The sequence below is a fragment of the Pseudonaja textilis genome, chromosome 5 (genome assembly GCF_049901715.1).
Source record: "Pseudonaja textilis isolate UNSWEBS1 chromosome 5, rPseTex1.2, whole genome shotgun sequence".
NCBI classification, from domain to species: Eukaryota; Metazoa; Chordata; class Lepidosauria; order Squamata; family Elapidae; genus Pseudonaja; species Pseudonaja textilis.
In genome coordinates this window covers 73,139,985-73,156,655 of record NC_141994.1, presented here as the reverse complement: position 1 = coordinate 73,156,655, position 16,671 = coordinate 73,139,985, and the positions used below count along the sequence as shown (strand labels likewise).

The 16,671-nt window shown below is 47.5% G+C and overlaps 1 protein-coding gene across 1 annotated transcript in view; it reads right to left on the bottom strand.

Moving 5' to 3' along the window:
* Positions 1-1,540: 1,540 nt before the first annotated feature.
* GDI2 (GDP dissociation inhibitor 2) overlaps positions 1,541-16,671 on the bottom strand; it is a 40,455-nt gene continuing 25,324 nt past the window's right edge. The window contains exons 2-11 of the mRNA XM_087935356.1: positions 16,064-16,171; positions 14,764-14,866; positions 13,966-14,100; positions 12,768-12,966; positions 11,902-12,033; positions 9,866-9,965; positions 8,185-8,356; positions 7,082-7,226; positions 3,763-3,817; positions 1,541-2,509 (exon numbers count right to left, since the gene is read on the bottom strand). Of these exons, the coding sequence (XP_087791482.1) occupies positions 2,354-2,509; positions 3,763-3,817; positions 7,082-7,226; positions 8,185-8,356; positions 9,866-9,965; positions 11,902-12,033; positions 12,768-12,966; positions 13,966-14,100; positions 14,764-14,866; positions 16,064-16,171 (1,305 nt within the window). The 3' untranslated portion in view covers positions 1,541-2,353. The remainder of the gene's footprint in view (positions 2,510-3,762; positions 3,818-7,081; positions 7,227-8,184; positions 8,357-9,865; positions 9,966-11,901; positions 12,034-12,767; positions 12,967-13,965; positions 14,101-14,763; positions 14,867-16,063; positions 16,172-16,671) is intronic.

The window sequence follows — 16,671 nt, the reverse complement described above, 5'->3', positions numbered from 1 at the left end:
CGTTTCGTGACCCAGCTAGGTAACCTTATCATGGCTAGGAGGGAGTGCGGGGTTTGTGGAGAGGACAGGAGGAGGGGGAAAGAGAAGGGGCAGGAGGGAAAGAGCAGCACAACGGGCTCTTTGAGGCTCTCTGAACTTGTTTTCTTGCAGACGTTTCATGACCCAAGTAGGTAATGTCATCAATGCTACGAGGGAGGAGGAGGAGGAGGAGGAACATCGAATCCTTGGTGTTCTCTGAACTTGGTGGTTTTCTTGCAGACGTTTCATGACCCAACTGGGTAACATCATCAGAGCCAGGAGGGAGGGGGGTTGCAGAGAGGAAGAGGAGGAGGAAGAAGAAGAGGAAGAGGAGGAAAGCTATGGGGAACTGAGCATGGTGGTTTCCTTGCAGACGTTTCCTGAGCCAACTAGAGATCATCAGTGCTAGAAGGGAGGGAGGCTGGTGGAGTGGAGGAGGACGAGGACTCTGGGGTCCTGGGTGCTCTCTGAGTTTGGTGGTATCTTTGGAGACATTTCATGACCCAACTAGGTAACATCATCAGCGCTAAAAGGGAATGAGGTTTGTGGAGAGGAGGAGGAGGAGGAGGAAGAGGAAAAGGAAGAGGGGAGGAGAACTCTGGGGGCCTTGATGCTCTCTGTGCCTGGTGGTTTTCTTTTAGATGTCTCATGACCCAACTAGCTAACATCATCAGTGCTAGAAGGGAGGGAGGCTGGTGGAGTGGAGGAGGAAGAGGACTCTGGGGTCCTGGGTGCTCTCTGAGCTTGGTGGTATCTTTGGAGGCATTTCATGACCCAACTAAGTAACACCATCAGTGCTAAAAGGGAGTGGGGTTTGTAGAGAGGAGGAGGAGGAAGAGAAGGAGCAAAGGAAGAGAAGGAAGGAAGGAAGGGAGAACTGTGGGGTCCAGGGTGGCCCTCTTTGCTTGGTGGTTTTCTTGCAGACGTTTCATGACCCAACTGGGTAACACCATCAGCGCTAGGAGGTTGCAGAGAGGAAAAGGAGGAGGAGGAGAACAGTGGTGGGACTTGTTGGTTTTCTTGCAGATGTTTCATTACCAAACTGGACATCAGTGAACTGGTTTTTTACTTGGGAGCACAACACCACTGGGGGTGGGTGGGAGAGAGAGAGAGAGAGAGCTGCGGTTCAGCCAATACGAAGCCGGATCTAGTCCCGAAACAAGGGGGGGTGGAAAAAGACACACACACACGCACACACACACACACACGCACACAGAGAGACACACAGAGATGTCACCCACGCCACCGTTTTTTGTGCTTGCACCGTTGTTATTTTTTCCTTTCCTTTCCTTTCCTTTTATTAGTAGCACTTTTTAAAACACAAACGGAAGCCTCGTGGCAAAAGTTGTGTCCCGACAGATGTAAACAAAAAGTTTGGAGAAAAGCTCAGGGACCTGTGGAGATTTTTTTTTTTTTTAAGGAGGGGCATCGAAGAAGAAGGAGAAGAAGAAGGAGAAGGAGAAGAAGAAGAAGAAGAAGAAGAAGAAGAAGAAGAAGAAAGAAAGAAAGAAAGAAAGAAAGAAAGAAAGAAAGAAAGAAAGAAAGAAAGAAAGAAAGAAAGAAAGAAAGAAGAAATCACAAAAATTGGGGACTTTTTTTTTTCCTTTTTTTCCTTTAAAAGAAGGTGCCGCTTTAAAGGATGGGCAACCGGAGGCGGCCAGGATGCCAGGATTAGGGCTGGCGTGAAATGGGGACTGGGAGACAGGAAGGCCGAAAAGAGGAGAAGCGCACCCTGCTGCGTCCGTCGGTGTGTGGGACGAAGAGAGAGAGCAGGCCACCAGGGTTGTTTGGAGAGGAGGAGAGGAGGGGGTTTAGCCCAGGGGGCTGGGAAAGCCTCTAGGGCTGGTGGGCTTCGGGTTCTCCCCTCCCGCTGGGACCGGCCGGCTTTTTTTTTAAAGGTTTTAATTTATTTTTTTTAAAGGGGGGCTGAGTTAGCAAAGAGTTAAAGAGTGACGGGTTGTCGGCACCTGCCAATCAAAACACCCCCTTCCCCCAAAAAGCTGAAATGGACACATGATTGTTAGCCGGAAAAAAAAAGGGGGAGAGAAAAGGGAGGTCGGATCAGTGCAAGGGGATCCTTTTCAATCTCAGAGATATGATTAAGGAAGGGAGGAAAGAGAGAGAGAAAGAGAGAAAGAGAGGGAGGAGGAAGAGGAGGAGAGAAAGTAACGGGGCTTTACAGTATTGGAGCTGGGGGGCGGGGAGGGGCAGGGAAGGCGCTCAGTTTAATGGTCCTGAGTGCGGGTGTTCGCCCCCTGGTCTGTGGCTGAGAGCCAGGGAGGGGAGAAGGGAGGGAAGGGACGGGGGGGAGAATAGGCGTCCGGCCCTCCCCCGCTCACTGTTGCTCCTCCTCTCCGTAGATGTCGTTCTTCTTCCGCTTCATCTCTTCGAAGTCGAACTCCGAGCCCGTCATCCTCTTGTAAATGTCTTTGATGTCGTCGCAGGTGGTCTCAAAGTGAGTGGTGGCGTCGTAGGAGCGGGAAATGAAGATCTGGGTGGAAGGGGGAGAAAGGCAGAGAGAGGGGGGGTCGCTAGCATCATGGTCCTCTTCTTCCTCTTTCTTTCTTTCTTTCTTTCTTTCTTTTCCCTTTCTTCTCTTTTCTTTCTTTCTCGTCTTTTTCTCTCCTTCCTAGATCTTCCTTCCTTCCTTCACTTCCCTCTTCCCAAATCCTTCCCTCCCCTTCTCTTTCCTTTTCCTCCCCTTTCTTTTCTCTTCCTCCTTCCTTCTCATTTCTTCCTTCCTCTCATTTCTTTTTCTCCTTCCCTCTTTCCCTTGTCATCTTTTCCTCCTTTCCTTTTTCCTTCCTCCTTCCTTATATTTCTCTACCTTCCTTCTTTCTTTCTTTCTTTCTTTTTCTTCTTTTCTTTCTTTCTCGTCTTTTTCTCTCCTTCCTAGATCTTCCTTCCTTCCTTCACTTCCCTCTTCCCAAATCCTTCCCTCCCCTTCTCTTTTCCTCCCCTTTCTTTTCTCTTCCTCCTTCCTTCTCATTTCTTCCTTCCTCTCATTTCTTTTTCTCCTTCCCGCTTTCCGTCATCTTTTCCTCCTTTCCTTTTTCCTTCCTCCTTCCTTATATTTCTCTACCTCCTTCCTTTTTCTTCTCTTTCTTTCTTCTCTTCCTTTTCTTTCTCATCTTTTTCTCTCCTTCCTAGATCTTCCTTCCTTCCTTCATTTCCCTCTTCCCAAATCCTTCCTTCTCTCATCTTCCCTCCCTCCCTTTATTCCCTTCTTCCGCTTCCTTCCTCCTTTTCTCCTTCCTTTTCCTCTTTCTAGATCTTCCTTCCTTCCTTCCTTTCCCTCTTTCCAAATCCTTCCCTCCCTTCTTTCTCTTTTCTTTTTCTCTTCCTTCCCTCTTTTTCTTTCCTCCTTCCTTCTCATTTCTTCCTTACCCTCATTTTTTCTCCTTCCCTCTTTCCCTTGTCATCTCTTTTCCTTTTTTCTTTCTTTTTCCTTCCTCCTTCCATTTATCTTCCTCCTTCCTTCCTCTTCTTCTTCCTTTCTCTCCTTCCTTCCTTCCTTCCTTTCCCTTCCTACTCACCTCATTATTGAGCGACTCTGGGCAGCGTAAAGTATCATTCAAAACAATTTAGGGAATTAAAAGTGACAAATATGGTAACACGAAGCATTAAAATGAGAAACGTTAAACCACAAATTAAACCGAAGGGTCAGTGCCTAAATGGGGTGGATTTATCCCCTCCCCACTTGCCCCAGGAAGGGGCCTCTCCCCCCCCCCCCTTCATACCAACCTGGCTTTCTCTGCCCAGGTCGGTTGGGGAAAACAAGTCGCTGATGCCCTCAAACCTACAAGGAGAAAGAAAAGAGCAACTTAGGAGGAGTTCGGGCAATAGGGGTGTGGGCCTACCCAACTCCCCCCGTTTTTATTTCCAGGTCGAAAGGCACAAACAGGACAATCTTTAGTTCCACAGGTGTTATTCCACTTCCCCTGCTGGACGTGGCTGCCTTCTTTTCTCATTTGGCGGTTGCAAACGTGGACTGCTTAAGGATGTTAGCCCCGTATCTCAACTCTCTCTACTCCGTGTGGATCGAAGCAACGGAGAGTATTAAGCGCTATATAACCGTACAATATAGTCAGAGTAGAGTAACGTTAGGAACTGTAAACTTCAGAGACACTGATTGAGATGGGTGGCTAGAATAGAACAGAACAGAATAGAATATAGAATAGAATAGAATAGAATAGAATAGAATAGAATAGAATAGAATAGAATAGAATAGGAATAGAATACTTTATTGGCCAAGTGGACACACAAGGAATTTGTCTTTGGTGCAAATGCTCTCAGTGTACATAAAAGGAAAGAGACATTCGTCAAGAGTCAAGAATCATCAGGTATGACATTTAATGATAGTCATAGAGTACAATAAGAATAGAATAGAATATAGAATAGAATATAGAATAGAATGGAATGGAATGGAATGGAATGGAATAGAATAGAATAGAATATAGAATAGACTAGAATATGGAATGGAATAGAATATAGAATAGATATAGAATAGAATAGAATATAGAATAGAATATAGAATAGAATAGATAGAATAGAATAGAATAGAATAGAATAGAATAGAATAGAATAGAATAGAATTCCTCATTGGCCAAGTGTGATTGGACACACGAGGAATTTGGGTGCAAATGCTCTCAGTGTACATAAAAGAAACATCTGTCAAGAGTCAAGAATCATCAGGTGCAACACTTAATAATAGTCATAGGGTACAATAAGAATAGAATAGAATATAGAATGGAATGGAATGGAATGGAATATAGAATAGAATATAAAATAGAATATAGAATAGAATATAGAATAGAATAGAATAGAATAGAATATAGAATGGAATGGAATATAGAATAGAATAGAATATAGAATAGAATAGAATATAGAATAGAATCAAATCGAATAGAATAGAACTCTTTATTGGCCAAGTGTGATTGGACACACAAGGAATTTGTCTTGCTGCAAATGCTCTCAGTGGACATAAAAAGAGACATTCGCCAAGAGTCAAGAATCATCAGGGACAACACTTACTGATAGTCATAGGGGACAATAAGCAATCAAACTCTATATTGAAATTTCTGTCGGAGGCCTCTGGCAGGTGGGAGTTCGGCAAAACCAAAATCTGCTACATTTTGACCTCCTGAGGCTAAGGCAGGGGTGTCCCTAAGACTTGTGAACCTCTGGGCTGGGGGATTCTGGGAAATGAAGTCCACAAGTCTTAAAAGCTGCCATAGTTGGACACTCCTGGGCTGAGGCCTTTGTTGGGCGTTCTCTTCTTTCTTCCCAAGGCCTGAACATCTGTTTCTCTCAACCTTGGCAAACTTTAAAACTTGTGGACTTCAACTCCCAGAATTCCCCAGCCAGGAGGGAATTCTGGGAGTTGAACTCCACAAGTGTTAAAAAGTTGCCACAGTTGAACACAACTTGCTGTTGGGTTCTCTTCTTTCTTCCCAAGGGTGTGTTTCTCAATTGCGGCAACTTTAAGACTTGTGGACTTCAACTCCCAGAATTCACCCAGCCAGGAGGAGGAATTCTGGGAACTGAAGTCCAGGAGTCTTCCAAGTTGCCATAGCTGGACACTCTTGGGCTGAGGCCTTCCTGTTGGTTCTCTTAAGGCCTGAGAATCTACATTTCTCAACCTTGGCCAACTTTTAAGGCTTGTGGGCTTCAACTCCCAGAATTTGCCAGGCAGCAGGAAGAATTCTGGGAATTGAAGTCCACCAGTCTTAAAAGGTTGCCATAGTTGGACAGTCCTGGGTTGAGGCCTTCCTATTGGTTCTCTTAATGAAGACCCGGGAATCTACATTTCTCAACCTTGGCAGACTTTTAAGGCTTGCAGACTTCACCTCCCAGAATCCCTCAGTCTAGAACGGCAACTGCCCCACCAACGGCAAACGGGGGCCAGCCCAACCCAACTCAGCCGAAGTCCAGCAGGCCAGCTGTCAACTCATAAAACATTCCTAGGCCTTTTTTAATAGTTGCTGTTAGGAATAACAAGGTTACCTAACATAGTTTGGGTAAAATAATATATATAAACTATGATAGTAAGTTTAAGTGTGTGTCACTTTAAACTGCAAAGCATGTAATTTTGGGTGCGGTTGTGAAACCGCCATAAGGGGGAGCAAGAGAACCTGCTGGATTGTTGACGATTGCTGGTTTGATGGATTGATGGTTTGCTAACTGCGTGTTTTCCTACTGCTGAGTTTTGAACGTCGGAGGAAGAAAGGAGGTTTGACTTCTTCATATCTCTACTGCGAGGAGATATATTACTGGACTGATATTTGTAAGTTTACTGACCTCTTTTTTTTCGACACTAGACTTTGCAACTGTATAATCCCTGGACGGACTGAATTAGTGAATGATATATGGACTGTTTGACTATGCTATAACTCTTACTGGAATAAACTATTTAACTATCACAGTGTATCTGTTTTACTGAGTGTAAGCTACAAAAATGTCCATCTCACATATTTTGCCTGCCTGCCTGCCTGCCGTGCAGATTCTGCTAGGGTGTATCCCTAACAGTTGCCATTAAAAAATGGAGGGTGGGAGAGGAAGGAAATCGGAAAGAGCAGTGCAGCAGTTTGGAAGGGGAAGTCCATTCCAACTCTTTATCTTTAAAAGAGTGTAGCTAAACTACCAGAGCTTTTGCCCGTGAATGTATTTAATTGGAGAATGTGATTGATGACACCCAGCCTGTGAATGTGCTCAATTGGAGAATCTGGTTTAAGAGACACCCAGGGGGGAAACAGGGTCACAGGGGACTGTAAATGACGTAGGCCAGTTTACAGCCTCTTGCCCCCAACAATCGGGGTCCTCATTTTACCCACCTTGGAAGGACGGAAGGCTGAGTCAACCTGGAGCCTGGTGGGATTTGAACTGCCAAATTGTAGGCAGCTGGCTGCAGAAGTAGCCTGCAGTACTGCACTCTAACCACTGCGCCACAGAGCCCCCTTATGTACATCGCCACTAATGAATCCTTTGCAGTTTTTTTGCAGTTTGGCTCAGGAATAATGATATAATTAGGGCGATGGCTGGAATCCTGACACAAGAGCCTTACTTCTGCTCAATGGGCTCCAGCAGGTCCATGGCAGGCTTAATCTCCTTGTCCGGCTCGCTGGTCTCCACGGTCGTGCTCACGATGGCGATGTACTTTCCTTGGGCCGCCACGTTGTGGGCGGACGAGATCATGCAGATGTAGATGTCTAAAAAAAAAAAAAAAAGACATGATAGATATTTGCCAATCCAAAGGTGCCAGACCCAAAGCCACAAACCTAACACCGTGTCAAGAGAGAAAGAGAGACAGAGACACAGAGAGAGAGAGAAACAAAGAGACAGAGAGAGATAGAGAGACAGAGAGCAACAGTGAGAGAGACAGAGAGAAAGTGAGACAACGAGACAGAGTGAAAGAGAGAGACAAGAGACAGAGTGAGACTGAGAGAGAGAGACAGTGACAGACATAGAAAGAGAGTCAGAGAGAGAGACAAAGAGAGTGAGAGACACAGACAGACAGACAGAGACAGAGGCACAGAGTGAGAGACAGAGTGAGTGAGACAGACAGACAGACAGAGTGAGAGACAAATGAGACAGTGACAGAAAGACACAGAGTGAGAGTGAGAAAGTGAGAGACAGAGTGAGAAAGAGAGAGTGAGAAAGTGAGAGACAGAGTGAGAAAGAGACAGAGTGTGTGAGAGAGACAGAGAGAGAGACAAAGAGAGAGAGAGACAGAAACAGAGACAGAGTGAGAGACAGACAGAGGCATAGAGTGAGAGACAGAGACAGACAGACAGAGACAGTGAGAGAGACAGAGGCACAGAGTGAGAGACAGAGTGAGACAGTGAGAGACAGAAAGACAGAGTGAGAGTGAGAAAGAGAGACAGTGTCAGTGAGACAGAGTGAGAAAGAGAGACAGAGAGACAAAGAGAGAGACAGAAATAGAGACACAGAGTGAGAGACAGATAGACATAGAGAGACACAGAGAGAGACAGTGAGAGAAACAGAGACAGAGGCACAGAATGAGAGACAGAGAAACAGTGAGAGACAGAAAGACAGAGTGAGAGAGACAGAATGAGACAGTAAGAGAGACAGTGAGAGACAGAAAGACAGAGTGAGAGTGAGAGAGACAGAGAGAGACCAGTATTCGTGCTTCCCCCAAATTATCACCTGACTTCCTGTTCACTTGGTTCTGGGGAATGATGATCTGGCACGAGTTGGCGTCGTTTGTGTTCTTGATCGGGTGGTTCAGGATGCAAATGACCCGGATGACCTCGCCCACCTTCTTCACGCGGTCCGGGATGTAGCTGGGGTCGCAGATGAGCTGCTTGCAACGGGCGATCTGCAGGGGAGGTGGAGGGAAAAGGGGAAGAGGGTTCGAGAACGCCGTAGGACGGGGAATGGCAGAAGGTAGGGGCAAGCCCAGGGGAGGAGATCCAAAGGCCAGGCTTGAGCGGCGGGGGTCCTGGGTGATCCCTGAGCTTGGTGGTTTCCAACTAGGGAAGATCCTAGGCGCTAGAAGGGAGTGTGAGGTTTGGAGCGGAGGTGGTGGTGCTGGCTAATACTAGAGAGGAGGAGTTGGAGTCCTTAGTGCTCTCTGAGGTTGGTGGCTTTCTTGCAGATACTGTATTTCCCCCCAAAATAAGACCCTGAATTATTTTTGTTTTGCCATCAAAAAGGCACCAGGTCCTATTTTCAGGGGACGTCATCCACTGACTAACCTCACTTGCGTGCATCGCCCACAGCCTCCTTTTCGCTGTCCGAGGCCTTCAGGAACTTCTGCGGCCAGCAAGGTTTTTCTAAAGGCCTCTGCAGCCTTTAGGATCGATCCAGAGCTTTGTTCTCAGCTCCAGAGGCCTTCAGGAGAGCCTTGCCGGCTGCAGAAGAAATGGGCCGGCGAGGCAGGTGTCGGGGGGGGTGCGAGGCCTGGCTACACCTGTCCAAAGGTAAGTAGTAGGGCAGTTCCACCACCTCCCAATCCCCACCCTAGCTTAATTTTTACCTGTGCACTCTGGAGTGGGTGGATCTCAATTAGGGCTTATTTTGGGGGGTAGGGCTTATATTGGGCGCGCGTGCAAAAATCAAGCTAGGACTTACTTTCAGGGTAGGTCATATTTTTGGGGAAACAAGAGTATTTCATGACCCAGCTAGATAGTATCATCAGTTCTAGAAGGGAGTGAGGTTTGTGAAGAGATTTTTCTTGTGTGTGTGTGTGTGTGTGTGTGTGTGTGTGTGTGTTAAGATTATCAGTGCTAGGGAGGAGCAGGAGGAGACTTTGGTGCCCTCTAAGCTTGATTGTTTACTTGCAAACATCTCCTGACCCTACTAGGTAGTATCATCAACGCTAGGAGGGAATGTGGGGTTTGCTCTCTGCTTGTATACAAATGACTTGCCCTATCAGTGGTGGTTCTTGGAGGTTCCTTAATTAGGCGGTTGGCTACTGATTATTTATCTGAATTGGTAGTTTCTTGACTGCGGTATCGTGTACAACTGTTGATGTTCCCTAGTTGGGTCATGAAACGCCTGCAATCAACCCAGCTCAGAAAGCACCGAGGACTTCGTAGTCCTCCTCCCCCTCTTCCTCCTTTCATTCTCTTCCTCTCCACAAATCCCTCTCCCTTCTAGCACTAGTTGGCAACGTCACACAACAATCTTCAATCTTTAACCGATTACTCCATGTTGAAGAATCTTTGGGGCGCTTAAGGAAATAAGACTCGGGGCTTACTCAAGAGGCCTTCAAAGGAGGGAGAGCCAGGCCATGCTGAGCTCCTGGTTTCCATCCCATCCCCGGAGCCGAGAAAAAGAAGAAGAAGAAGAAAAAGAAGAAAAGAAAAAAAGAGCCTCGCTCTACCTCTCCTTCCGATTTCACGCCGACCACTTTGCCGTTCTCGATGACAATCTCTTCGATGGGTTTGTTCAACATGTAGGTCCCTCCGTAGATGGCACTTAACCTGTCAAGGAAGCAATTGTCCCAAGGTGTTCGGTTGGTCAAAGTCAAGATAGCTTCACTGCAACCCCAATCTCACAGCCGGACAATAGCTCTCTGTGACTGACTTGTCGAATTCGGGGGTCGGCAACCCGGGGCTCTGGAGCCATATGCGGCTCTTTCAGCCCTCTGCTGCGGCTCCCTGTCGGCTGATCCCACCACTCCCCTCCCCGTCGCTCCTCGCCTGGCCTGAGAAGGTAAGGGTGATGGCAGAGGATGGAGACTCGCTCCATATACCAGAGTAGGTGGTGGCTGGGTGGGCGTGAGTGACGTGGAGTTGGCCACGCCCACCCAGTCACCCCGGTTGTTAAATTATTGGCTCCCGGGGTTTTCTTTTCTGTGGGAAACGGGTCCAAATGGCTCTTTTGAGTGTTTAAAGTTGCAGACCACCCGGCCTAATTATTATCTCATTTTTGAGTCCTGGCAACCACCTGGAGAGAAATCTCTGCAGTTTTCTTAAGCGACATTTTTGGGAGAGGTTTGCCATTCTCCCCTTCGGATGGAGAGAAAGGGACTGGCCCAAGGTCAGCCAGCTGGCTTAGCGTCCAAGGCTAAAACTTGGGGTCCCCTGCTTTTTAGCCTGGGGGGTGCCTTACCCGTTACACCAGACAGCCTCTCCACAACAGCCCTTAGGAGGCTTCATTCTTTATACGATCTCCGTTTTCCAAAACTTGGGAACTTTTGATCCCATTCCAAACTGGGGTTGGAGTCAAAACAGGAATCAGCCTAGCATCCCTACGTAGTCACAAACGAACTACGTCGACTTCTCTTGAATTCAGCTGACGTTTACCTAACTCTTAGCAGATGCTGACTGTCAGTTGAAAACATTCCCTGTGCAGTGATGAGGAATCCCTTTAGTTATGGTGTGCCGAAAGTGCGTGTGTGCCGGCACCCAAAATGCAATGTGCCCCGCCCCCTTGCGCATGAGTGCGCAACACCCCTGCCCCATCCCCTTACCTGCACTGCGTGTGTAGTGCACCTCCCAGCCGATTTTCGGCCCGTTTGTGGCTGTTTTCGCTCTCACGGAGGCTCGAGGGAAGCCTCTGCAGCCCTAGGAGGCTGAAAACCGGCCTGTTTCGGCAATTCTGGCCTGTTTTTTGGCCTCTTGAGGCTGCAGAGGTTTCCCACGAGCCTCTGGGAGGCCTCAAACGGGCCCAAAATCAGCTGGGAAGTGCACGCATGCGCAGTGCGGGTAAATTTGGCAGGGGCTCACGTGCCCACACAAATGGCTCTGTGTGCCACTTGTGGCAGGCATGCCATAGGTTCGCCAGCAGGGTTCCTGTGCACAGGGCTTTTGAAGCAATGAAGCACTTGACGGTGGTCCCTCAGTACTCGACTGCTCCAAAACCCGTCGAATTGGGTACTTGACACATTTTGACACGAAAAGATTCAACCGGCGCTCGTCATTTGTTTAGTACTCGACAGGCTGCAACAGGACGAAGGGAACAGCCACGGAGAATGGACAGGAAGTTAGCCGTACCGGCAAGGTTGCTGCAAAAGGAAGTGGAGGGATGGCCACCGAGGACGGACAGGAAGTCGGCCATACTGGGAACGTCACTGACATAGGAAAAGGGACAGATTAAAAAGTCCAGAGAGTCACGGGGTCAGCCACGTGCATTGTTTGGTATTCATCATTTTTAGTACTCATTGGGCCTCCTGGAACCAATTTACAAGTAGCAGCTAGGGACTACTATAATTGCACCTTCCTGCGCATAGGCACGGGTAGCAAGACATCCGTTTAAATAAACCTTAACAGGTGGACCCGATTCTTTCCTTCCTGATACCTACAGGAGAGAAGGGCACGCCGAGTCGCAAACCGAGAAAATACACCAGAAATAAAGGAGACTGACCGGAGCTGGCAGCCCAAACAGGTCCTGTCCGCCCAGCAAAAAAGATCTCACCTGGCAAATCCCTGGGGAAGCTCCCCCAAGCCATAGAGAGGATAGAGGTAGGGACTTTTGCCGTATCTGGCCAAAGACTCGCTATAGAGTTTAATCCTGTTGATGGTTTCTTGGCAAGGTTGATCTAGGTAGCTGAAGGAAAAGAAAGTTGAGATCAGGGGTGGGTGGGTGGCTGTGATAACTTTATGACCTGGGGATTACCCCACTCCTCCCCGAAAACAAGACCAGGTCTTATTTTCTTTTGGGCCCCCAAAATAAGCACTAGGGCTTATTTTCAGAGAGTGTACATTCACCCAATGTACGAGAAGTCCACTTCTTGTTCGCGGCGGGACAGGAGGCCATGTGGCGCACCAGTGCTGCTGCCATGAAGCGGGGGGAGGGTGTGGAGCTGCCCCCACACACCGGCTTACCTCCCCCGCCCCCGAGACTTGCCTTGCCTCTCGGCCGCGGCACCCACACACACCCCGCTTGATCTCCTGCTCGGTTGTGGCCGCGAGCGAGCAGAGGAAGCGGGCTGGCCGCCACGGAGGCTCCTCCTACACGTCAGGTGTTGGGGCCTGGTGGGCCCTCAGGTAAGCCGGTGTGGGGCACCTCCACCAGCACCCCGCCTCGTGGCTTGTGAGCCGACGGAATGGGTGGCCGGCCAGCTCTGCGGGTTCTTAAGTAGGTCTTATATTAGGCACACAACTGTAATTGTGCTGGGCCTAATTTTCAGGATAGGTCTTATTTTGGGGGGGAAACAGGCCTTGAAGTCCCCAAGTGGTCAAAGTTTGCCCCAGTGCCCCGGTTTAGATGTAGGGAGGGAAAACACAGGCCAGGTGGGGAGGGATCTCTCTCTTTCTCTCAAGGGAAGGGGCGTTGCTTACTCATCGGTCCTGTACAGGGCTAGGGCATGACCCGTGAAGTCAATCACATCCTGGCCGAGATCAAACTTCTTGTAGATGTCACGCATGGTGGTTCTCTTGGGATCCACCCCTTCAAAGGTGCGGGCGTCGTTCTCGTCAAAGTTGGCCACGTAGACCAGAAACTTCCGGAAGCGCCTTTTCTCAAACAGGCCCATCAAACCTTTAAAAGGGGGGGAAAAAATAGCCCCAAGTTGTTGTTGTTTTTTTTTAAAGCACCGTGTCAACTCATAAAATATTTCCTCTGCTCTTTGTAGAGCTGCCAACAGAAAGGGGGGGAACAGCGCGGCAGCTTGCAAACCGAAATTGCATTCCATAAATGTTTTCAAAGATAAGCAACAAGGCGACTTGAAGTTTCTGCCGCGCAAAATTCTAGCTGGAGAGCCTGCTTGATGACTCTGGGCTATGGAGGTGTCCCATTGGAGGATATGAATTATGATACACCCAGGGAGTGGGGGTAAAAACCAGGGTCAAGGGGGTCAAGGAATTATGTGTCTCAGAGTCGGCTGCACCCAGGTAGTGCTGGCATGTTCACTCCCAATAAATCCTTTCGAAGTTTTGGAAATTTGGCTCGAGACTCAGGATTTAAATGGGGGTGTAACTGCCGCAATCCTGACACACCGAGGGTGAAAAATGTGCGCCTTCTATCCTGGTTTGTTCTAGAGCTCAGAGAGAAGAACCAATGTGGGCTCTGATCGGGTCTTCCCAGCTGGGGGCTAGAGGTTGTTTTGGAGCATAAGGAGTCCTCGATTTACAACGGTTCATTTTAGTGACCGTTCAAAGTTACAACGGCACTGAAAAAAAACAAACAACCTATAACCAGTTTTCACACTTATGACCACTGCAAGCTTCCCTGTGTGATCAAAATTCAGGTGGTTGGCCGTGCGATCCCCCTTGTGCGACCTTTCCGCAAGCAAAATCGAGAGGGAAGCTTAACCACCATCTTACTAATTTAACAACTGCAGTGATTCGCTTAACAACCTTGGCAAGAAAAGTGCGTAAAGTTGCGGCACAATGATTTTTAACCCCTGTCGTGCTTAGCGTGAAAGTTTGGGGCTCCGTTATGGTCGTTAGGTCGAGGACTACCTGGACAAATAATTTTGCAGCCCGCCCCGTAATCCGTTGTGGAGATCCATCAAGAGAAAACAACTGATTGGCTTACTAGAGGCGAGAGCTTCCGCTTCGGTCGAAGGGACTTTGTAGATCTTTCCACCCTTGTAGACAAAGCTCCCTTCGATCACCTTGAAGTCCAGGTACCGAGTGACCTCTGTGTACAGCAGCATCTTGACCAGTTGGCCTGCAGAAAGAACCAGGAAGCTCAGTAGGAACCCAGTCAGGCAGGGAAAGTATGTTGAAGAACAGAATAACTGGGAAGAGGGACTTTTATCCCCACACCAGAGGGAGCTACGTGGGGCCAAGGCCATCCGACAGTTATCAGCTGCCTTCGGAGTTGGACATCAGTGGGGAAGAAGAACAGCTGGAGCCTGTTCCCAGTGTGCGCATGCACAGAGCTGCCAGGAGAAGGGAACAGCTGAGGAAAAAAAAGGTCGACTCGGGAGTAAAGGCACAGGTGGACGGTGAATGGCCCCTCCCATGGGGAATAAAGAGGAGCGAAAGGAGAGTTGGGGTTTGCAGGAGACAATTAGTTCGTTTAATTAGGGTGAAGATCTGTTCCTGACATCATGCCAAGTCATTGCTGCTACAGCACGGCGTTTGGAAGCTATTGGCCTAGCAACTCTCCAAGCCTGATAAAAAAATCTGTAGTTGTGAAATCTCTTGAAAGACTGTTGGCCGGGACTTTGCTGGAGGGGAATTCACTGTAAACTAAATAAAAAGGGGTTTTATCGGGACGAGGAGTCGGCTTTGTCCCGTTGGGGATGCCTAGGTCAGAACACTACAGGATGAAAAGCAGGACAGGAATTAAAGTAACGGAATAACAGAGCTGTTTCTAGCCACTCACCACAGGCCATGAGGAATTTGGGGATCAGGTCGACATTCCAGTCTCTTCCTCGGCCCATCGACTCCAGTATTGGTCCTGGCACGCGATGCCATCTTTTGTATAACTTTCAAGAAGAAGAGGGTAAGAGTTAGGATGGTCTGTGCAGCTCACCCACCCAGGAAGAAATGTCTTCCCCCCCACAAAAGGAACCAAGCTGAGAGAAAGATTGTTGATAGCTCCACACCGCCATCTTATCAATCATCCATAGGTCTTTCAATGGAAAAGGAAGGGAGGGAGTAAGGAAGGGAGGGAGGGAGGGAGGGAGGAAACAAAACAGAGAAAGAGAAAAGGAGAGAAAAAGAAAGAACAAGAAAGACAGAAAAGAAAAGGGGGGGAAAGGAGAGAAAGAAAAGAAGGGAGAAAGTGTGAGAGAAAAAGGAAAGAAAAAGAAGAGCAAGCAAGAGAGAAAAGAAAAAAAGGGAAAGAGAAAAAGAAAGCAAGAAAGAGAAAAGAAAAGGGAGAAAGAGAAAGTGTGAATGAGAAAAAGAAATAACGAGAGAAAAGAAAAAGGGAAAAGGAGAAAGAAAAAGAGGGCAAGTGTGAGAAAAAAAGAAAAAAGAGAAAGGAAAGAGAGAGAGCAAGAAAGAAAGGGGAAAAGAAAAAGGGAGAAAGAAAGAGAGAGAGAAAAAGAGAAATAAACAAAGAGAAAGAAGGGAAGGGAGAGGAGAAAGAAAGAAAGAAAGAAAGAAAGAAAGAAAGAAAGAAAGAAAGAAAGGGGAGGGAGGGAGGGAGGAAGGAAACAAAACAGAGAAAGAGAAAAGAGAAAAAGAAAGAACAAGAAAGAGAGAAAAGAAAAAGGGGAAAGGAGAAAAAGAAAAAAAAAAAAAAAGAGAAAGTGTGAGAGAAAAAGGAAAGAAAGAAAAAGAAGAGCAAGCAAGAGATAAAAGAAAAAAGGGAAAGGGAAAAAGAAAGCAAGAAAGAGAAAAGAAAAGGGAGAAAGGGAGAAAGAGAAAGTGTGGATGAGAAAAAGAGAAAAAGAAAGAACGAGAGAAAAGAAAAAGGGAAAAAGAGAAAGAAAAAGAGAGCAAGTGTGAGAAAAAAGAAAAAAAGCAAGAAAGCAAGAAAAGGAGAAAGTGAGAGAGAGAAAAGAGAAATAAATAGAGAGAAGGGAAGGGAGAGGAGAAAGAAAGAAAGAAAGAAAGAAAGAAAGAAAGAGAGAAAGAAAGAAAGAAAGAAAGAAAGAAAGAAAGAGGAAGGAAGAAGGAAGGAAGGAAGGAAGGAAGGAAGGAAGGAAGGAAGGAAGGAAGGAAGGAATACTCACATCTTCCAGGGGTGTAATTGAAGCACTTTCCCCTCCATAGTAAGAGTTCCGATCCATGTGCAGAACTTTCTTGCCATTGACGGACATGATGCCGGAGAGAATACATTCCTGCAGAGAACAGATCCAGGCACAAAAATGAAGGACTCCCCAACTATCACGAGGGGCTCAAGAGGTCCACCAACCACAAGAACACATTCAGGGTATTATTGCTCAAAGTCCAGCAGGGGCCCCTCCCAAAACTGTCATGGGGGAACAGGTGCAGCATGGCAACTAGGAAAACACCTGGTCTTCTTACCGCTGCAACCAATCGGTTCTTCCTAGAATATACCTGGGTGTTTTAATATGACTGCAATCTTCTTTGCGGTTTTCGGGGTTCGTTGGTGCCACATTGTGTTTCTGGGAAAATAGATTGATTGGAAAGATAGGACTCTCCTTTGGGGGCTCTGGAGAGGCGGAGAGGGAACCAGGTGGAATAAATCACCTCTGGTATTTCTCCAGATTTTTTTTTCCCCAAAAAACCTGGGATAATGAGAAAAATCCCAGGCGTCCTTTTCTGCCAAATTCAAAATACTTTGGCAGAACTTTTTGAGACTAATGGTTGATTTCCC